We start from the raw sequence: 22,911 nt of genomic DNA on the forward strand, positions 1-22,911 counted from the left end.
CAGGAGGCTGGTCACACATCCAATCCAGCTGAGGCTCCAGGACCATATGGTGGTACCCTCTACTCTGAGGGGCAGTGTTCTCATTGGCCCCTGGACCAGACTGTTCTGGCCAGAGCCTCCCTTCCCAAACAGCTTGTCTTTGGACTGATCTCCCTATGACGGGGTCCCCTCGTCCCCAGGTTTTAGAAACAAGCACTAAGATTCCAAAACAAATTTCCTTCTGTAAAAGTTAAAACCATCACAACATTGGTGTAGCTCTTACCCTCGGATCTTTCTGCTTATGATCTGCAGCTTATAATTACATATCTTTGCTAAGAAAGTATACTGTTCTGGTAAACTGTAAACCATGAACAAAAAACTTCTAAGAAAGCAAAAATATTAAACAATTTTAACTGTCTCTCTATATAAATATAGATATATATAATTTTTCCCCTAAATAATCTATTCTGGACAGTGTACGATAATAAAAAAGCACTGAACTAGTGTTCAGCAGATTCTGAGGGAAGGGTCAGCCCCTTGTGCTTGAACATTGAACTGTTAGATTAGATTCACATCTGAAATAACCAGGGCACCAACTCTCACTCCGAGGTTTCCCCTGAAGGGAATGAAAAAGTCAGAAAAGGTAAAGATCATACAACCAGCAGTAGAGAAAATTTGAGGCTCTGACCCTGCCCCGCCCTATGAGGTCACTGGGTCCCCAACTGGTCTCTGCATGCTGGGTAACAGAAGGAAGACTGCCCAGAAGATGGTTTATTTTATACTCTTTTCTTGCACAATATCCATCTTTCCAGACTATTCTTCACTTCAGGAAAAGATTAGGGCAGCTTCCCGATGCTAGGTGGTGGTATATCTTCTAAGTGATCTATGTAATACCCATCTTTTTCAAAACTGACAGAACCATTCTCTCCCAAGGTTCAACCTCCCCAATGTCATCAAGCTTCCCCATCCTTCTCTTGACATTGAGAAGAGTCCAGAGGTTTTAATATTCACTGATGCCGTAGCAATACTGCACCCGGTGTTGGAATCAGCCTCGATCCTAATTTTAGCTCCTAGATCCACTAGCTGGGCAACCTGAGGCAGATTTCTTAACCTCTCTGAGTCTCAGTTCCTTCACGGTGCACAGCGATAGTCTCCATCTCACAGAGATGTGAGGGTTAAGTGAGAAATCCATGTCTCATGTGTCGAGCACACAGAAAACACTCCCTATTAGCTGCGGCTGCTATCATTAGCGTGTATAGTATTATTAAAAGGGCAAGTGGTTGCTTTAGTCATGTGGCAAACTGATGACCTGCACAAAATTTTGATTACATTCTTTGTATACTTCATACTGAGGGAGTAAGAGCCATTATACATTCAATAAAAGAAATGGATTCTGTTAGACAGCTGGTTTACAGACTCATCTTGGCCACTTATCAGCCACCAACCTTGGCAAGTGACTTTCTCTGAGAGCCTGTTCGTCTCTTTTTCAGCTGGACCAATCATACCTGCCTCCCGGGTCTCACTGAGCTGTTGAAAGGGGACACAAGATGGCCCGTGTAAAGTGGTTTGGAAAAGGTTTCAATACTATCCAGATTGAAAGGTATTATTGTTGGTCTGTGGGAAGCTGAGCTTCTGTGAGCGTATTTTGATTTGCATTTGGACTTGGGGCCAGGTGTAAGAGACACCAGTCCTGCTCATTCTTGTAACACTGGAACTTTCCGTAGGTGTTCAATATGTTGATTTATTTTGTTGAGAAACCAGCTAGGAATCTTGAACCTCTCTCCTTTGTCTCTCTCCCTTCCTCCTCCAGGGTTTGATTTTTCCTCCCACATAATTTCATTTCACTGTTGGCAGCCACTGTGGGTTTCGCCTATTGTGAGAAGAATCTGCTCACGTTAAGAGGCCATCAGCCCGGAACACTAAAGCAATCACCACTCTTCTGTACTTGGAGGAGTCAGCATGGGAACTGCTTTCTGCGGCAGACATCGCTCTGCATTGGAAGGGCAGCCTGCAAAGGAGTGCAGAGCACAGATGTCTGACCCTTCAACAGACTTCACCACAAGGGGACAAGTCCAGAGTCCTCGATTCCTGGCTTTGGGGCCTCCCTGGACCAGTTCCTGCCCACTTCTCCAGCCCCGTCTAGCCTCTCAGCCCTGAGTTCACTCCTTTTGGGATGTCTTCTCAGTTTCTCCAGTGTGATGCCCTCTCTCTCAAATCAGGGCACCCCCTTCCATCACCATGGGTATCCTAGCTCCAACCCCTTCACCATTGGGATTTTTCTTTCTAGGTTCGCTTATTGGTCTTGTTGCTAGTAAGTGGCATAGATTCTGTGTTGGCTGAGGTTGTATGAGTCCTGGGGGCATTTTCACCTTCCCTGGCAACAATGCTCCTTCTTTCCCTTCCCTCCCCCTTTTAAGTAGACTATTTTTTAGAGCAGTTTTAGGTTCACAGTGAAATTGAGGGGAAAGTACAAAGAGTTCCCACACATTGCCATATGCATGACCTCCCCCATTATCAATATCCGCCCCCTCCCCAGAGTGGTACATTTGTTGCAGTTGATGAACTTACACTGATACATTGTCATCACCCAAAGCCCATGGTTTACATTAGCGTTCACTCTTGTATGTTGTATGAGTTTGAACAAATGTATAATGACACCAATTCACCACTATGGTATCATATAGAGTCGTTTCACTGCCTTAGACATCCTTTGTGCTCTGCCTATTCATCCCTCTCTCTCTATCTCCCCTAATCTCCAGCAACCACTGATCTTTTTTACTGTCTCCATAGTTTTGCCTTTTCCAGAATACTACATAATCGGAATCAATCATATCATATGTAGCCTTTTTAGATTGACTTCTTTCACTTAGGAATATGTAGTTAAGGTTCTTCCATGTCTTTTTGTGGCTTGATGGTGCATTTCTTTTTAGTGAGGAATACTATTCCATTGTCTGGATTACCACAGTTTATTTATCCATTAACCTCCTGAAGGATATCTTGGTTGCTTCCAGTTTTTGGGAATTATGAATAAAGCTGCTATAAACATCCATACGTAGGTTTTAGTATGGAGATAACTTTAACTCCTTTGAGTAAATACCAAGGAGTGTGATTGCCATATCAGATGCAATAGTATGCTTAGTTTTGTAAGAAACCATCAAAGTGTCTTCCAAAGTCACAGTACCATTCCCCTGCCCTTTTAAGTCACAGCCTAGTCCACTGTGCCAGGATATAATGCTGACTGCTTAGGCAGAGAGCAGCCCAATTCCTCGTGCCCAAAGGCCTGAGATACACTGTTGTGGATGTGTGCATGATCACATTCCAGGGCTGCTCCCTCTGGTTCGTACTCAATTAACCAAATGTGTGTTATTGGTGTGCTGAATGGGGACAATTTATCTTGCACCCAACTCACCTGCTGTTATGAGGGCCATTGAAAGCCACAGAAGTGCCGCTATATGTTTGCTACATGTATGTATGTAAGAACAGGGAAGGTTATCTCTTCTTTGAAAACAGCCCGTGACATTTTCACACCATCCCACTATCTCTCCTTCTCCTCTTTCCTGCATCCCTCTTACCAACTGGCTGGTCATTACTCTCTATTCACTGGGATTTCCCCCTGACTCAGTTTCCCTTTTCTCTCACCACCACAAGACCCACACTTGGGCTTCTCAGGTCCTTGACCTTCTCGTTTCTAATGAACTTTCCCTCACCTTCCTCCGGCCACTCATTCCCATCATCCCACTCAGAGCCCCCACTTCAACAGAATCTGCAGTCCTAAGAAATCTCAAACAAGTTTCAAGCAAGTCACTCTCTCAATATCAAAGCCTATTTGTTCAAATTCACCACAATCGTTTGAATTCAGCCCCTCTGATCCCTTGATCCCATCTTTATCTCATGGTCCATCAGCCCCCTCCTGTTTCCTCAGCATGCCTCATTTAATGTAGATCCTAGGGTCCATCTTCCCATCATGCCTTGCATTTCCTCCTGTTATTTACTCCTCCCTGGCAAACCCCAATCCTGGCTGAAGATCCTCCTGCCTCATCAGTGCCTGTCCTGAGCAGATCCAGGTTGCTGATTGACAACCACACCATGAGGCTGACTGGCTTCACTTAGAGCCACGATCTGAAACTGTTCAGGGGTACTCGCTCTCCTGACATATCTGCCACGGATCCTAGTTAGTGTACCTATTTTCTGAAATGACGTTTCATACCTTCTCCTGTCTTCAAACCTCCCACATTCTTTCCCCCAGTCCCAGCTAATGAGGTAGCCTCAAGCTCCTTGAGATTAGAGCAGCCAGAAGGCAGCTCCCTCATTTGCTCACACCAATCTAGAAACACTTTGAATTTGTCCCGGGCTTCTGCTTCTCTTCTACCATAGGGGTGAAGCCTCTCCTTGCTAACAATAATATTCCTTCCCTGGGCTCGGGATAGGCTCATTTCTCCAGGGGTTTGTTCTCCAACTATCACATCCTTCTCCAGAATCATCACTCCTCTCCACTGCATTCTTCCTTTTTGTTTTTGTTTCTTGGGGCCTGGGATGGGACCGAAGTGGGAGAGTATAATTTACATGAAATACACATATCATATTTACATAAAATAACATGAAATAACACCCCAGAAATTTATTTTGCGCTCTGTCCTGGTCCATCCTCACCCCCACAGGCAACCATTGTTCTAATTTTCTATCACCGTAGATTGATTTTTCCTATTTTTTGACTTCATATAAATGAATTGTATAGTATGTACTCTTTTGTGTCTGGCTTCTTTTGTTCAATATAGTATTTTTTTAGATTAATCCATGTTGTGTAGATCAGTAGTTTTTATTGCTGAGTGGTATTCCATGTGGGATTATACCACAATCTGTTTACCCACTCGTGGATATTTGGGCTGTTTCCAGGATTGGGCTACTATCAATAAGGCTGTTCTGGATATTCCGGCACAAGTCTTTTTTGTGGACATATGTTTCATTTTTATCTCATTTCTGGTTGTAGGATGATGTATGTTTAACTCCATAAGAAGCTACCGAACAGCTCTTTAAAGTGGCTGTACCATTTTGCATTCTCATGAAAGCAATGTATCCAGGTGCTTCACCTCCTCCTCAAATTTAAAATTGTCTGTCATTTTGATTTCAGTGGTTCTAGTGATGTGAAAGGTGCTAGGACAGTGCTTGGCATCAAATTCACCCTCAGAAGAGGTTAGCTGTTGCTCTTATCAGAGCAAGTGCTCAAACCTTTTAAATAAAGGGCATCTAAATTCCTTCTTTCCAGTAGTCATATTTCACTCTTCTTTTTGTTCAAAAGCCCTCCAAAACCACATTATAATAACACCCAGTATTGACCACACATCTATTTAAGTATTGTCATATTTAAATAGATGTTCATACATCAATAGATGTCTTGGGTTCATGAAGAGGACAAGGCAGAGACATCATCAGTGTCTCCCAGGGTAAACAACAAGTGCTCAATAAATAGCAGGGGTTTGCTTTTCTCCTGCAGCTGCCAGGAGAAAAGCTCCCTCTACCGGACTTTGCCCTGGGATCTGTCCCCATACCCCGGGGACTACTTTCTCTTTGGAGCTGGGCAGCCCCCATGGGGGCCTCAAACCTTGCCCTTCTGACAACAGGTCTGCAGGTCTCCATGAACAACACCTTCTCCAGTCCGCAAATCTGGGCGTCCCTTCCTGGGCACAGCTTCTTTCGGAGGTGGGGGAGGAGGGAATCTGGGATCTGGGCGTGGAAGTGCGCTCAGGCATTGAGGCCTGAGCTGGGCCAGGCAGTTTTGGGCTCTGGGTCTCAGATGCTCCTGAGCCAGCCCCCCAGGGAGGGAGAGGGAGGGATGCACTCCTTTTGGCAACGCCTGCACCCCAAGTCCTCCTCCCATTCTTACGTTTTTCTCCGCCCCCTGACCACGCTTAATTACTTCCTCTAGGTCCCTCCCTACTGGCCGGGGCACAGGTGCTGGCAGCAAGAACTCTGGGCGCGACAGCGCGCTCCCTGTGGCGACAGCACTTGGCGCGGTGGCTGGCGCGCGGCGCGGGACGGTCCACGATGCTGGAGAACGGCTCCTTCTCCAACTGCTGCGAGGCGGGCGAGCTGGCTGTGCGCCCGGGCTGGCCGGGGGCGGGCAGCGCGCGGCCCTCCGGGACCGCCGGTCCTCCCTGGGTGGCGCCCGCACTGTCTGCCGTGCTCATCGTTACCACCGCGGTGGACGTCGTGGGCAACCTCCTGGTCATCCTGTCGGTGCTCAGGAACCGCAAGCTCCGGAACGCGGGTGAGCGCCACGCCCGCTGCTGGGGCGGACCCTTCCCTGGCGTCCGGTCCCGATCCTGACCTCGCCATCGGTCCCGGGCGCCCCTTTCCCTTTTCTGGAACCTCGTCCCCAAGTTGGGTCCTGTGCTCAAAAGTTTGGCAGAGCTGCTGCCTTTCCCCGACGTGCGGCTCTGGCGCCCGCGTCTCACCGCTGCCCGGGGCGCACTGGGTGCGTCTGTGCCGCGTGAATTGAGCAAAGTTTTTCTGCGCACTTTTTGGCAGGGCGCCCGCTCTGTGGGAACCCACGCGGCTGGAAGCTTCGGTCATCCAAGGCGCTCCAGTTTGTGCGGGTCCAGACAGTGCCCCTATCCGGCCACAGGAATCTTAGGATCTTTAACACCTCTCTCCCTCCCTCTGCAGTGGGTGCTGAGACAATGAAGCCCCCGGGGGAGTTTGTCAGAAACTTACCTCCAGGTGATCTGAAGACCCATTTCCAACCAAGAGAGTGCAGATGCAGAAGTCTGCAGGCTCTCCTTGGGTGGAACTACATTGCTTTGGGATGATGTGGTCTTTTCTGAAGATAGGGAATTCGTGGGATTAAATGAAGATTAAAATAATGATTTGGCAAAATAGTGTTGCAATCGGGAAAAGTATTTTTCCCCTTTCTTTGCACTCTCCTTTCAATTTTTCCATTCCGTAGGTCTGCAAGGGAACAAAACCAGAGGGAGGGAGTCTCTGAACTCTGACCCTGAGAGGTCACTGGAGCATGCTGACCATTTCAGTGTGGGAGGCTCAATGGCCTGTTTTCCAATTAGTAATTTTCTAATTTGGGTGTTAGGGGCAACTCAAATATTAGAGAGAATTACAATAAAAAGACAACAGCAGAAAGCCAGGCTTGTCTTGTCTTTAGCCATGCTTTTCTAAGGAGCCCCAGACCATTCAGAAAGGCCAATTGTAGTGAGTGGGCATGTGTATACTTTGTGTGGCTCTCTGACTCCAGTGTATTTATCTACAGAACAACAAAAAATAAAAATATGAGCTTCTGTTTATAATACGGGAAACAACACTATCAAGTAGAAACAAGCTTTCTAACTCAGTCATTTCAGTAGTGGTGGTTAGTATCATCTGGAATACCTTTTTCAAGATATTGTCATGTCCTTTGACTAAAAGCTTATATATTAGGGAAGAGCAGGTTACGGCGAGGGGAAAGTTGTAGTTGATATTTTCGATTGAATCGCCCCTTTGCAGCAGCCACAAACAGGAATCTCCTGCACAGAGGCAGGAAGGAGGCAGGGCTGGGCCCCCCAGATTCTGACACCCAGCCATTTCTCTCCCTGACTAACCAGGTGGGGTAGGCTATGGTTCCCTGGTCAGTAAAATTTGAGCTGCCTGAGGTTGGAGAGGTGGTTGAGGGGGGTGAGTACAGCTTCCTTTTACCTGAGGCGGATAAGCAGCTTCTCCCGTCCTCCATCCCAGGAGGGCTGGCCTCTTCTGTGCTCCTAGTGGGGTGCACAGAAACTCTACTGATGTGGGAGCGTGGCCCAGGTGGGTACTGAGCTTTCAATTGCTGGCCCATCCCCTGTTCTATCCTTCCTGCCTCCTGTTGAGTCGGCTACAGCCCAGCACCAGAAACAAATGCTAACACTAGAGCTAAATGACATTAATTCCTGACACATTGGTGGCCACTCCAGTCATGCAATTTAACCAGCTTTTATTTGACCGCTGGCTTTATTGATAACATTCATGAAAAATCTACTGTTGACTTCCGTTAAACCTTGGCAGAGTGAGATTTCAAAAGATGCTTAAAAACTGAGAGCCCTCGGAATTTGCACTCATTCCGCTAGGAATCAAGGTGCTCTACGGAGAGTTTAGAGTGACTTTAAGAAACTCTCATCTGAGACCTTTCTGTAATTAAGTCTGGTTCCTTAATTCATCGCTAATAAGAAGATAAGACTGTGGCGAAGGACACATAACCAAGGCACACAGCCCATATTAAGATCATAGACCTTTCTTAGCAGACGTCAGTATCCTTCACTTGACTATGACAAATGTACTTCCTCTTGTCATCCATGACAGGGGTGATCCTGATAGCTGGGTGAGGGGTTAGATGAATCGTCCTTTTTCCCAGGACTGCCCCTGTCTGTAGCTTCTGTTGCTGCATGTGTTGGGTTGACTTTTTCAGATATGACACTAGAGAAAGGGAGGGAGGGATGGAGGGAAGGTGGGAGACAGATTCAGGGCATTGACCCAACTTGGAAGGTAAGACCAGGTGTGCGTTTCACTCTTTAGTGTGTGTTTCCTGGGGACCTGTCGTATTTAGGGCTCTCCTGACAGGGTCTGAGGACATTTCCTGTGCCTGCCGTGGCCACACTTGCCCTGGTCTAGACTTAGCCAATAATAATCTCTGTGTTTTTGGTTTTTATCTCTCCTTTCCCTGCTTTTCTGGAACCTTCCCCCATCAAGTTCTTTCTCTCTCTTCTGTGTTTTCTTTCTTTTTTTTTTTTTTAAAGATTTATTTATTTATTTATTTGAGAGAGAGAGAATGAGAGACAGAGAGCATGAGAGGGAGGAGGGCCAGAGGGAGAAGCAGACTCCCTGCCGAGCAGGGAGCCCGATGCGGGACTCGATCCCGGGACTCCAGGATCATGACCTGAGCCGAAGGCAGTCGCCCAACCAACTGAGCCACCCAGGTGCCCTCTTCTGTGTTTTCACTGTTTGTTTCTTTCCCTTTAGCCCACACATGTACACCCACGCACAGGCACACACACACAAGGGTCTCTGGTGTTAAAAAAAATCTTTCCTTGATTTTGTGTCTTTTTTTTTTTTTAAGATTTTATTTATTTGAGAGAGAGAGAGCTCTAGCTAGGGAGCTCAGGGCAGCAGGGTAGAGGGGGAGATGGGAGGGAAAAGCAGACTCCACACTGAGCAGGGAGCCCAACTCGGGCTGGATCAATGGACCCCAAGATCACAACGGGAGCGGAAGGCAGACACTCAACCGAATGAGCCTCCCAGACACCCGGATTTTAGGTCTGTTTCTGAGTTCATCGCTACTCTCTCCTTCCCTTCACAGCCAGACATCAATTTCCATGAACTGACTACCTCCTTGCTTCCCATTTCCTCTTTAGCGCTCTGGAGACTGGCCTCCAAAATGCCCCTCTGTGCAGTGTGTGAGCCTCAGGCCCAAACCCCCCTCGAAAACTTCCATTCCTTTGGCTTACCTGATGCTAGTTTTTGGGTCTCCTTCTTTTCTTCTCCTAGACACCTGACCCCTGGGCGTCATTCCTGGTTCCTTCATTCCCCAAGTTCCCATGATGTTTGCAGTCTGATATTTCTCAATATTCCCCTTTCCTGCCCTCTCTCCTCTCACTGCCTCATTTTACACACTCACCATCTCTCTTAAAAAAAAAAAAGATTTTGTGACAGAGAGAACGAGAGAGAGCACAAGCCAGGGGAGGAGCAGAGGGAGAAGCAGGCTCCCCACTGAGCAGGGAGCGGATGCGGGACTCGATCCCAGGACGCCGGGATCATGACCTGAGCCCAAGGCAGACGCTTCACCAACTGAGCCACCCAGGCGCCCCATGCTCACCATCTCTGGGACAAACTCTGTCCCTAGTGTCCGGACGGCCTTCCCTGCTTCCTCCTCCAGCAGCGGACGCCATCCCATCCGTGGCTGCCCTCTGTGTGTACAGCACGGGACTCCGAGCACTGCTCACACAGCCCTGCTCACACAGCCCTGCCCCAGCGCACCCACCCAGCACCATAGCCTCGTCTCCCTCCTGTCATCCTGCTTGTGAGCTGCTGCCGCTGCCATGCCATCCAGCCTCCTATGCCCTGCCTCATCTTGGGGAGCTTCCTGCCTCTTTTCTGCCAGTGAACCTCCTCCAGACCCCTTCCTCAACTCCCCTCTGTGGCGGTTGACGTTGCTTAGTAATGGCAAGCAGGGCGTGGGGACCGTCTCCCGCCTCCGGCTTCCCTGTGCCCTCCCCAGACAGCACCCGCCTCACCGGGCTTGTCCAGTTCCCTCTCTGCCCACCGCACCGTGAGTCTGCTGAGACCTGAGGCTTTGATTCCCTTTCAGTCCACAGAGCCGAGTACATAGTAAGAAGTAAATACCGGTCTGTTGAGACAAACTGAAAACGGACAAGGCACCAGGAGAGCAGCGGGACAGAAGGAATGAATCGTGCGTCACGAGGTGGGTCGGACTCAGTTACAGCACTCAGCACTGCTCATGCCACCAGCAGGGTCCTCATGGAACTGAATGGCTTCCAGCATGAAAAGCCCATGGCACACCTCACCCTTGTCCTTGCACAGAGGTGTGCCTGCTCCTGTTGCTCCTGAGGGGCTAGCCGTCTCCAGCTCTGCCTGGCCTCCCCCAAATTGTGCCTCCCTGCCTCCTTAGGGTGTTTGCCCCCTGCTGGTCTGGTCTGAGATTGCCTTCCGTTTGGGCTGCCTGTAGAATGTGAGCCTCCCGCCATTTCCTTCACCATCCAGACAGTTGGCCACACAGAAGAGAGCTGAGAGAAACATGTCCTTACTGAAAGGTCGAGGTAATCTCTGGTAGCAGAGGGGAAAGCCCAAAGAGTATCAGGTATTCCTGGCCCTTGGGCACAGTGCCCGATTTCCCAGGCTGTCGGGGAGGTGTTGTGTTTTTTTTTTTTTTTTTAGATTTTCTTTATTTATTTGACAGAGAGAGAGACAGCGAGAGAGGGAACACAAGCAGGGGGAGTGGGGGAGGGAGAAGCAAGCTTCCCGCTGAGCAGGGAGCCCGATGCGGGGCTCGATCCCAGGACCCTGGGATCACGACCTGAGCCGAAGGCAGACGCTTAACGACTGAGCCACCCAGGCGCCCCCGGGGAGGTGTTTTGAGTGAGTGGATGCAAAGCCATACCTAGGACAGTTGGGTGATATGTAAAGAGAAAGGATATGAAATACTTGACATTGGGATTGCCCAGAAAAACACAGAGGATTTGGTTGCTGAACACACGGGTCCTCGTCCAGAGTCTGCCCTGTCCTCTGGGCAACCCAGTGATGCTCGGTCTGCACCATCTTTTGCCTGGAAGCAGCGACTACATTGCAGGCTTCCTGATGGGAATTTTCAGCCCAGCAGGTGTTTTGCATCCCCAGTCAGATCGCAGCAGAGCCCATCTTCTCCCCTTGCTTGCTGATTGAGGGTGTAAATGATGAATGAATAGATAGACTCTTTCCGGATAAAGGCTCTTGGAAGGCTTGGAGGAAATACTTAATAGACCCACAGTACCAGTGCTCCAGGCATTGTAGGGTAAGGTGGAACTCACTTCGTCCGAGTTTTATCCTACCACTGACCACTCATGGAGACGCCACTTGGTGACCGGTGTCTTTTGACCCTCTCAGCCGGTGGGGTTTGGAGTGCTTGTTATCAGCTGAAGACCAAACTGGGCTAACTTGGATTCCCTCCCTGATGTGCTTGAGCTCTCCACTTCAGGTTTCTGCTCTGAATACTTCCTTATCTCTTCACCAAGCAAAAATGAACACATTTTAAATCCCATAATTATGTCTTTAGCTGAACAATCAGGAAAGCTCATAATCCTCTTTAATTCCTCCCCTGTAGCTCTCAGTAGCCTGGGGGTATGAAGACTTTCGTGTTTGACTGCCTTTTTTTTTTTTTTTTCAGAAATTGGGGCTCTGTATTTAGCATGATATATCACAAAACTCTGAAGATACCAATACCACAATTAGGTCTTACGATTTAAAATACTTCTTGTTGAAAGAGTAGAATTTAGGGAGTTGAGAAGTAGAGTCCCCAGGACTCAGGGAGTTTCCACCCTAGAGGCAACATCCTACCTTCTTCATGGTCCTCCCTGCACTGTGACTTCTACTATCTTATCTCCCAGGGATTGTAGTCCAATGTTCGGAGTCTCTTTCTTGTTCTTTCGACACAACTAATAATATAAAAGCAGCAGTAATAAATAATAGCTAATATTACTATGTGCTTATTACGTGCCGGATAAAATCTCTCCCATTTAGAAGAAAGAAAAGAAAAAAAGACTCTGTACAACCCCCCCCCCCCCCCCACCAAAGGGATATCCCTTTGCAGGTACCACTCCATTTCTTTCTTCTCTTGAAGCCAAAGCCGATTGGGAGAGCAACCTACAGTACAAAAGTTTATCCTCCAACATTGGGCAGAACCGTGCCCTTGCTAATACCACTCCTGACCTTCTAACTGCCAGGTTTAATGGGCGCGCTTTCCTCTTCTTTCTCGCTTTGGGGGATGACTAAGAAACTCTACACCCTTGCCCTTGACATTGCTTTTTCCTAATTTCCTCCTGTTTCTCTTCTTTCTCTGTTATGGCCATAGGCAATTCACATAATCTGAGTGTCGGTTTCTTGAAATTCTTGTGAAAAACAATTCAGTCAATTTATGTGAAGGCACATTATAAACTTTAAGGTGATATACCAATTGTGGTTTTGTTGTTAGTGTTAAGTGTAATTGAAGTAATAAAATGCTACTGTAAGAGTCTCCAAATGATCTCTGGTGATGATTATGGAAAGATATTTTGTAATAGGCATCTCAGTTAGTCGTAAAAAAAATAGATGCTTATGCTCTTAAATACGTTCTCTTCTTTTAAGTGGTTGAAATACCCCCATCCTGTTTTTGTTTACACGATTAGCTTGCTTTGCAGGCTTTTTTGTTTTTAATTAAAGCAAAGTTACATTTCAACTCGGCCCTTACATGATTCATCCACACTCTCTTAAGATTTTCACAAATAATGTAATTTTAGTGGAAAACAATCTCTGCCCTCAAGGAATTTGGGAATCAAATTAGGAGCTTACTTTAATATAAAAGTGCCTTGTTTCTAGTATTTGTAAGGAAATCAAGTTCTTAACAAATAATCTGCCTACTGATTTCCAATGCTTATCTCCAGAAAGTAACTGATAAAAATATTTCACTTTCATTTGGAGATTACTAGTATTTCCTATGCCCTTCCTTTCCCATACGAATCCCTTTTGAGAAAAACAGCATTCTAAGAAGGAAGCAGGCCAGTGGCAAGGGTCTTTGTGATTTTGTCCTGCCCCTTGGTGAACTTTCCTGCCTGGCCAGCCCCATCCCCAGGCCGTCTTAGCTCTTCCTCACTGTTCCCTTGTCCTGGCCTCTCTCCTGGCTCAGCACACTGAAGGGCTGGCTAGCCGCTGATTCTCTTGTCTGTTGACCCAACAGCCTTGTTGGCATCTCGCCAGTGGGGGCCATGTCTTTGACCCATCCCTGTGCCCTGCCCAGACAGGGTAGGCACTCAGTATGTTTGAGTAGGTAAAGGATGGAAGAAGACCCCAAGGCACAGGAAGTTTACCCCTGTTAGAAATGATAGCTTATCTGTTGAATTCCTGTTTTTAACCTTTGCCATATCTTATTTTTATTTGTTTAATTGACTCCTCTGAGACCAGGAGCTTTGTAAGGGGAGGGGGTATGCCTCTTGCTCACCATGTTTCCTTTGGCCTTGGCAAAGGCAGATCTAGTCCCTAGTAGATACTCAGAAATATTTGTTGAAGAAATGACTCCTTGACTATTTATTTCTACACTGGCTTTTAGCTCAGTGACCAAGGACAATTTAAATTCAACACACTCTTTTTCTGGGCTTGCTGGGTGGGCACCGGGAGGAGGGGCAAGGGTGGCTTGAACTTCTGGAATTCTCCTATCTGATGAAGACTAGATCACTCAAGGCTTGTTGGCTCCCCCCTTCCCCCACCAGGGTTACCAGATCCTTCTCAAGAAATAGATTTCCTGGAAAAAAAGGAAAGAGGAAGCAAGGAGGGAGTGGATTGTGGAGGGATGTGCTTTGTGTAGGAATGTTAAAAGGGAATTCCATATTAGTGAACAAAGGCCTTTTGTTGAAGGCTGTCTCCACTAATACACCCTGTCTGGTGGAGGCAGATGGAAATAAGTCACGCCAGGATGTTTGACATGAATATTCATTAGACGCCTGTGCATAGCGGGATGAGCAGTGCTGTGCGCATCTGGATGGGTTTCTCACCTGTATTTGGGAGAACTAGATCTCCCTTGACTACCATCCAGACAGGACCTGGCTTCTTACAGATGGGAGACAAACAAGAATTTTATTTGCCTAATTTGGATTGGTGTCAAGAAATCTGGGAGACAGTACGATGTCTGGGCAGATGAACCTACAGCAGGAACTGGTTGATTTCAGCCTTCTAGAAACAGCCGGAGTAATAGGGGAGGGTAATTTAATCACTCTCTATGTGGAGTTGAATGTGTTCTTCCCACTATTTACAAGCTGCTTGCCAGCCTCTGGGGCATTATCGGGGATGAGCCACATTAACACGCGGAGCTGGACTGGCTTTCGGGGGAAACGGCTGGCTGATCTAGCACCCGCTCCCAGCAGCCCTTGACTTTCTCTGCACGTGCTTGCCAGTGCCAACAGCTTCTTTGCTGCTCAACCAGCAGCCCAGAGGGCCCTGCAGGGACCAATATTCCTGTGTCCGAAAGAAGTGATTTTCTTCCCAGAAACAACCAAGTGGAATGCGTGTAAAGAAAAGGAAGGAGGGCCCCCAAAGAACAGGAGGGAAGCAATTAAGGAACAGTCATGGAGAAAGAAGTTTCAGGAACTTGCCCAACTTCGAAGTGGCAGAACTGAGATTACCCGGGTCATCCCACCTTCAAGCACCACCTCCCAATGTCAAAAAGACACATACAATTCTGGGAAGAGGCAAGGGCTCCTGATCCAGCTGAGAACAAGAACTTTGAGAGAGGAAATGCCCCCCATCTTGAGACCAGGTGAGGTCTGCGTCGGAGAGTCAGAGACTGACATCCACCAGTGGAGATAGTAAACAAGACTGGGAATTCAACGGAAAAGTGGGAGACCCCCTCCATACCTGGAGTAGGTCCTCAGATGTGCGTTTCTTGCCTGGCTGTACCGGACAGAAAGAATGTGAGGGGGCTTTACCCCACTCATAAATAGATCCCTAACATAGTTGAAGGGGAAGGAATCCAGCATTTCAACCTGAAGCCAGACTCCTTCACACCCCATCTCTATATGAATGTCTTGAGAGACAGGAGAGCTCACCACCTTGTAAGCACTTTAATTGTCCAAACCAAGGCTGCCTGGGGGGTCTTCCACGTTCCCACCCCCACATGGAGTGCATCCTGTGGAATGTTCTTTGAGGTGTGGTGAATGAATGTGTGTGTGAACAGGGGAGGGCTGGAAGCACCCCTTTCTCTGCCTTGTGGGTTTATAACTGTAATCGTGGAGTCTACCTCACCCGAAGGCCTGACTCGGGGGGGCCCCCAGCAGGGTGGCTCTGAGCCTCCCTTTTTCTCTACCCCCTTGAAGCCAGACCGCAGCCTGGCCTCTCCGATTGCTGCATCTTTTGGACCCTTTCCATCTGCCTGCTGCTTTTGCACCCCCGAGGTGGTCACATCAGCCAATGCAGTATGCAGAGCACACGCCTGGTGGTGGTGGAGCCAACGTCCTTAGCTCCACGAGAAGTCCCTCCTGCAAATCATTCCATCTGCCCTCTGGGTCCAGCCACTGTAGGGCTGGCAGCTCGTACCTCACCACACGGCAAGAGGCCAGAAGACTTGAAAGACGATGGCTGGTGCCTACTGCGTGCCTGGGGGCCTCTGCTGGCCAGAAAGGATAGCAGCTCTTGGGCATGTAGTAGGCGCTCAAAGCAGACACTTGGTGAATGGAACGAGTAGCATCAGGGATGGAGCTTCTCATGCTCTGAGCTCTATTTTGGCCACACTTTCAGATTCTTGGTGCCTTCTTCGTGAGTCAGCGTTTGTTTTAGAATCCAAATGCTTTAGAAATAGAAATACTGGGGGCGCCTGGGTGGCTCAGTTGGTTAAGCGACTGCCTTCGGCTCAGGTCATGATCCTGGAGTCCCGGGATCGAGTCCCGCATCGGGCTCCCTGTTCAGCGGGGAGTCTGCTTCTCCCTCTGACCCTCCCCCCTCTCATGCTCTCTCTATCTCATTCTCTCTCTCAAATAAATAAATAAAATCTTTAAAAAAAAAAAAAGAAATAGAAATACTGGATTTCTAAATTTGGCTTTAGTCCCGGCTCTTCCCTAGGATTCTGGCCCAGAACATGCTGGAAGCATATTAATCAATGGATGTTGCAGTTTCCAGAGGCTTTCTCTCTGGCTCCTGAGGAGCTCTCAGGCTAGAGGACACTCCATTCAGAGGAGGGAGGCAGTTCAGAAAGCTGGAGAAGGTGCAGGCAACACAGGAGGCTGTGAGGCCCCACAGGACCAGACTCTCTGCCAACATGGCAGCCTGGCTGTGAGTGTAGGCCCTAGATGAGGGAGGCCGGGGAATGCCAGAACACATGGTTCCTACTCCCAAACCTTTCTTCCATCCCACCTGCAAAATGCAATTCACATTTAGAAAACTGAAGTAAAGACACTAAGAAAGTAGCCTGTTGGGGTGCCTGGGTAGCTTGGATGGTTAAGCATCTGTTTTCAGCCCAGGTCACGAGCCCAGGGTCCTGGGATCGAGTCCCATGTCAGGCTCCCTGCTCAGTGGGGAGCCTGCTTCTCCCTCCTTCTGCTGCTCTCCCTGATTGTGCTCTCTCGCTCTCTCTGTCAAATAAATAAATAAGATCTTAAAAAAAAAAAAAGAAGAAGAAGAAAGTAGCGTGCTGACCAGTGTGGGAGAAGGTTTGCATCTTCTGTCAGAGAGATTTGTAGGAAGGTGGAAGTATGGGCGGGGAGGGGTGCTTGTGAAGACACTTGCCTGATTTTCAAATGCTTCTCCCTTAGAATCCTTGCTGGAGTGTAAATGATGCAAAACTCCTGAGCATCTGTGCTTATGGTGAAAACAGTTATCATTCGTGAGCACCCACGATGCCCCTGGGACTTTGCCCCATTATTTGATCCTCACAGCTGTAGTATAAAGTACGAGGCATTATTCCCATTCCCCAAATGAGAAAAATGAGGCTTGGAGTGTTGGAGCGCTTGGGTAACTTGCCTGAGCCACACAGTGAGTAGCAGAAATGCAGTCTGAGCCCTGAACTCCGCGTCTCGAAAAGCCACTAGGTCTCTAACCCCAATGCTGACAGTAACGTGGTTACTTTTACGTGACTGGATAAAGGGTAGAATATTCTACCGGCTAGGAATTGTGGGGTCTCTTATTGGCTCTTGCCCCCTCTTTCCTGCTCCAGGCAATTTGCTCTTGGTGAGTCTGGCAGCGGCTGACCTGGCGGCGGCCTCGTACCCGTCCCCACTAGTCCTCGCGGCCATCTTCCGTGACGGCCGGGCCCTGGGTGAGGTGCACTGCGAGGCCAGTGCCTTCATGATGGGCCTGAGTGTCACTGGCTCCGTCTTCAACATCACTGCCTTTGCCGTTAACCACTGTTGCTACGCCTGCCGCAGCGGGGTCTACCAGCAGATCTACCAGCCCTGGCACAGGCCCCTCTACATCTGCCTCGTCTGGCTCCTCACTGTGGGGGCCTTGGTGCCCAACTTTTTCACGGGGTTCCTGGAGTACGACCCGCGCATCTACTCCTGCACCTTCATCCGGACAGCCAGCACCCGGTACACGATGGCAGTGGTGGTCATTCACTTCTTCCTCCCCATCGTTGTCGTGTCCTTCTGTTACCTGTGCATCTGGGTGCTGGTGCTTCAGGCCCGCAGGAGGGCCAAGTCAGAGACCAAGCTGTGCCCGAAGCCCAGCGACGTTCGGAGCTTTCGGACCATGTTCGTGGTGTTTGTGATCTTCGCTATCTGCTGGGCCCCACTGTATGGCATTGGCCTCGCTGTGGCCATGACCCAGAAGAAATAACTCCCCAGGTCCCGGAGGGGCTCTTTGTGGCTAGCTACCTCCTGGCTTATTTCAACAGCTGCCTTAATGCCATAGTCTATGGGCTCCTGAACCAGAACTTCCGCAGGGAATACAAGAAGATTGTCTCAGCCCTCTGGAACCCTCAGTGCTGTGTTCAGAATGCTTCCAAGGGCAGCCAAGCTCCACCTGTGGGGAATGCCCAGCACCCTGTCAGTTAGACACTCTCTAGCCTGGGTCACCGGCGGGGCACCAGATTCATGAAACGGTAGGGGGAGATCTGCTCCAAGGGTGAGATCGGGCAGCCCACTGGGCTACGCGGTCCTGTTGACGTGACAGCCCACAGTTTGTGGAACTTCATCGTGTGGACAAGAAGCCCGTCAGCACCATGGGTTCAAGCTGGTCAGGGGAGGCCTACAGGTGAGCACAGCCCCGGCCCTGGCAGACGCTCTCTCGGTGCGCTGGGGGGCTTGGCGCATACTCAGCCAAGGAAGGGACAGAATGAGGGCAGGCTTGGGGCAGAAGAAACCAATGACTTCCTGTGAGCTGCTCTCTCCTCCTGCTTGGGCCTCCTTGCTGCTTTTTCTCTCTTCCCCAAAGGGCAGCCGGAACGGATAGCTTCCTGTTGGCAAGTGTGAAAGAACGAGCTCTGTCGTGCTGGGAGCCAGGTAGCTCTGCGGGGGCCGCAGGAGGCTGGTGTGGTGCAGAGGGCACGTGTTATATGGACTCTCCCTACACTAGCATACACACACACACACACACACACACACACACACACGTGCGTGCGCGCCTCAGGTATCTGGAGCACAAAGTCGGCCTGGGTTCTCCACCATGTTCAAGCTGTGTGACTTGGGGCAGGCCCCTGACCTGTGTCTCCCTCGGCTGACTCACCTTACAATGGACATCATGCCAGTGCTGCCTCCCAGGGCTGTTGTGGGGATTCGCTGGGATGATAAGCTGCAGAGCCACTGAGGACAGTGCCGGACCCATGGCCAGCCCTCAGTAATCACTAACTGTGTTCTTATTCCTACTACACAGAATGAAAGATAATCTTGAAGGAGAGAAGGGGTGATGCACAGACAGGAAGTGGAGGGAAGCGAGTGGGGAAGGTGTGTATGGAGATGGGGGAAGGGCACGTATACCTACACGCTTTGTATTTGCGGACGCCTCAGGTCTTCATTCAGCCCCGAGAGATTTAGCTTCCTTCTTCAGCTCCACAAACATGACTGACTAGTCTGTAACCAGGTCCAGCAGGAGAAACAAAAGGCAGGTTGCCTCTCCTCTTGGGGGTCACAGTCTGTTAATGAATAGTATCAGCTGACGCTCACTAGGTGTTTGCTTTGTACCAGGCACTGTGGTAAATGCTTGATAGGCATTATCTCATGTAATCCTTACAAAACTCTTTGAAAAGGGATCTTTATCTATATTTGTAGTAAGAAACTAAAACTCAAAGAAGTGAAACGATTTCCTGAGTTCACGGAGCCCAAGTCTGTCTGACGGCAGCACCCCATTTCTGCCTCACAACCCACACCCTAGAATGTGTGGCAGGAACAAAATGGGGTAGACTAAGTACCCCAAGTACATAGGTGCCTGGGGGGTTCCAAGAAGAGAGAAAAGTTACCTCAGCCAGCCGGTCTGGTCTCTTAGCGTTATTCCGGATGCTCTCCCTCCCCTTGTCATTTGAGGAGTTAGGTTGGGTGCTGTGCCTAGCCACCTGGTCATGTGGGAACTTGTTAAACATGCAAGTGCTCTTGGGTTCCACTGAAAACATTCTGAGTGTGGAGATCCAGGGAAGGGCCTGGGAGTCTGATTCTGACCCTGGGGGTCCTTTACCAAACTGTTAGGAATGCAGGGGTTCCAGCCCTGGTTGCCTGCCTATCGGGATCCCGTTGCTGGGTGTGGAGAGTCCCATCCAGGGAGGCCTCGCAGTTCAGACGTCAGTCTGAGAGGGAAACACAAGAGACGTAAGGCTTCTCCCTGAGCTTCAGCCACTTTTCTTGGCTCTGCGCGAAGCCTGAGCTCATCAGGTCAGGCATGTGTTTGCTTTCTGTTCTCTCTGCCTCCTCTCCCCAGACACCAACAACAGGGATTTGCCTTTCATTCTTGACTCAGAAGCAGCGGGGTGTCCCCCACTGCTCCCTTTATTTCTATCTGTTAACTCTGAACTGAGTGCATGGTAAAGCCGACTAAGCCAGCCAAGCCACCGACTAAGCCAGCCAAGCACTCCAAGAATACTTACATGTCTTAAAAAAAATTTTTTTTTGAGTATGGTTGACACATAATGTTACATTAGTTTCAGATGTGCAACATAATGATTCAACTCATCTTTATACCTTATGCTGGGTTCACCACAAGTGTAGTTATCATCTGTCATCATACAACACTATTGCAGTATCAATGCTTGTATTTCTTGATCCTAAGATTTGCCAGAAAGTGAAGCAACTGAAATTATAAGTGATGAGAGAATGTGTTATAACCTATGATCTCTTAGGCTAATAGAATAAACAAATCATCTCTTAAAAGTACAATAAGATAATATAGTTTCAGAGAGGTAATTAATGCTACTTACTTGAAAAATGTATATGCCTTTCACTCTATTGTAATCAATGTTCTTGCTGTCTCTTTTATAAAAGTAAGTCTCCAATAAAATAATTGTTGAAAAAAAAAGAAAAAGAAACAAAGGACACATACTGTAAAAAAAAAGTAAAACTCTCTTTATTCTCAGATTATATGATTCTGTATGTAGAAAACCTTATAAAATCTTAAACAATAACAACAACAACAAAAAAGCTACCAGAATTAGTAAGTGAATTTAGTAAGGTCACAGGATGCAGGGTAAATTTTTAAAAATCTATAGTTTTTCTGTAACACTAGTAATAATAAATTTAAAATAAAATTTAAAAACAATACCAATACCACAAAAATAATCAAATATAGGATTAATCAACCAAAAGATGTACAAAGCCTCTCTACTGAACATTACAAAAGATAGCAGAGAGAAATTAAAGAAGACCAAAATCAACAAAGAGAAATACCATGTCACGGATTAGAAAAATATTATTCAAATACCTATTTCCCTAAATTCATCTATGGAGTCAATGAAATGTCAATCAAAATTCTAGAAAGATTTTTTTGAAGATACTGGCTATCTGTTTATAAAACATATATAAATGCAGATGATATGGAATAACCAAAATAATCTTGAAAACGAACTAAGTTGGAGAACTAACAAGATCATTTCAAGATGTATTATAAAGCTACATTAATAGAGGCAGTGTTGTTTTGGCATAAGGATAAGCAAACAAATCAATAGAACAGACTAGAATTAAGAAATAAACCTATACATACACGGTCAATCGATTTTTAACCAAACCACCAAGTCAGTTCAATAGGAAAGTAGCCTAGTTTGGGGCATCTGGGTGGCTCACTAGGTTAAGTGTCCAACTCTTTGGTTTGGCTTGTGTCATGATCTCAGGGCTGTGAGATTGAGCCCTGTGTCAGGCTCCACATTCAGCAGGAGGTCTGCTTGAGATTCTCTCCCTCTCCCTCTGCCCCTCCCCTGCTCTCTCTCTCTCTCTCTAAAATAAATAAATAAATCTTTAAAAAATAATTTAGGAAAGTAGACTAGTTTTAACAAATGGTGCTGGAAAAACTGGATATCAAAAGGAGGGGAAAACCCTCTTCAATCCCTCCCTTACTCCATACTCAAAAATAATTCAAAATAGATTATAGCCTTAAATATAAAAGCTATAATGATAAATATTCTAGAAGACTGCACAAGAGAATGTCTTCATGCTCTTGTAGTAAGCTAAGATTTCTTAGCTGAGATATAAACTAACCATAGTCTTCATCATGGTACATCAGACCTTATCGAAATTAAAATTTTCTGTTCATCAAAAGATACTGTTAAAAACATAGATTGGGGGGGGCACCTGGGTGGCTCAGTCGTTAAGCGTCTGCCTTCTGCTCAGGTCATGATCCCAGGGTCCTGGGATCGAGCCCCGCATCGGGCTCCCTGCTCAGTGGGAAGCCTGCTTCTCCCTCTCCCACTCCCCCTGCTTGTGTTCCCTCTCTCGCTGTCTCTCTCTGTCAAAGAAATAAATAAAATCTTTTAAAAAAAATAGATTGGAAATTATATCCACAATACATATATCTAACAGAGGAGTTATATCCAGAATACCTAAAGAGCACATACAATTCAACAACAAAAAAATGAACAACTCAATAAAAAACGGACAAAAGAAAATAATGAATCTTGACTTAAACTTCATTACTTATATAAAAATTAAGTCAATTGATCACAGATTTAAATATATAATGTAAAACTATTTTTAGGAGAAGATAGGAACTATTTGAGATGTAGGGCTAAGTAAAGAGTTCTTAGATTTGACAATAAAAGCACAATCCATAAAAGAAAAAAATGGGTTAATTGGATCTCATCGAAGTGAAAAAGTTTCATCGAAGTGAAAAACTCTCTGTAACAGACCCTGCTAAGAGGACAAAAAGACAAACTATAGACTGGGAGAAAATATCTGTAAATCACACATCTGACAAAAAACTAGTATTTAGAACATACATAAAGAATTTTCCAAACTCAACAGCAAAAGCCTAAACATTTCCATTAAAACGAATAGTTAAAATAAAAAATGGTTAACACCAAATGTCGGTGAATGTGCAGAGAAACTGCATTGCTAGTGGGAATGTAAAATGATACCGCCACTCTGGGAAACAGTTTATTGTTCCTTATAAGCTAGCCATGCGATGACAATATGACCCGGCAAAAAACCTGTACATGAATGATCATCCGTTCAGCTTTGTTCAGAATAGTGAAAAACCATAAACAACCCAGATATCTTTCAGTGGGTAAATGGTTAATCAAACTGTGGTACATCCACGTCATGGATGCCACTTAAAAAA

The 22,911-nt window shown here is 47.3% G+C and overlaps 1 protein-coding gene across 1 annotated transcript; it reads left to right on the top strand.

Annotated features, from left to right (window-relative positions):
- The first annotated feature begins 6,007 nt into the window (after nt 1-6,007).
- Nucleotides 6,008-18,215, top strand: MTNR1B (melatonin receptor 1B). The gene is given in 3 exon segments (XM_021679103.1): nt 6,008-6,244; nt 17,378-17,977; nt 17,980-18,215. Coding segments are annotated over 3 exon segments (1,059 nt in total). The 5' UTR covers nt 6,008-6,021.
- Nucleotides 18,216-22,911: the final 4,696 nt, after the last annotated feature.

This window comes from Neomonachus schauinslandi, chromosome 11 (genome assembly GCF_002201575.2).
Source record: "Neomonachus schauinslandi chromosome 11, ASM220157v2, whole genome shotgun sequence".
Lineage (NCBI taxonomy): Eukaryota > Metazoa > Chordata > Mammalia > Carnivora > Phocidae > Neomonachus > Neomonachus schauinslandi.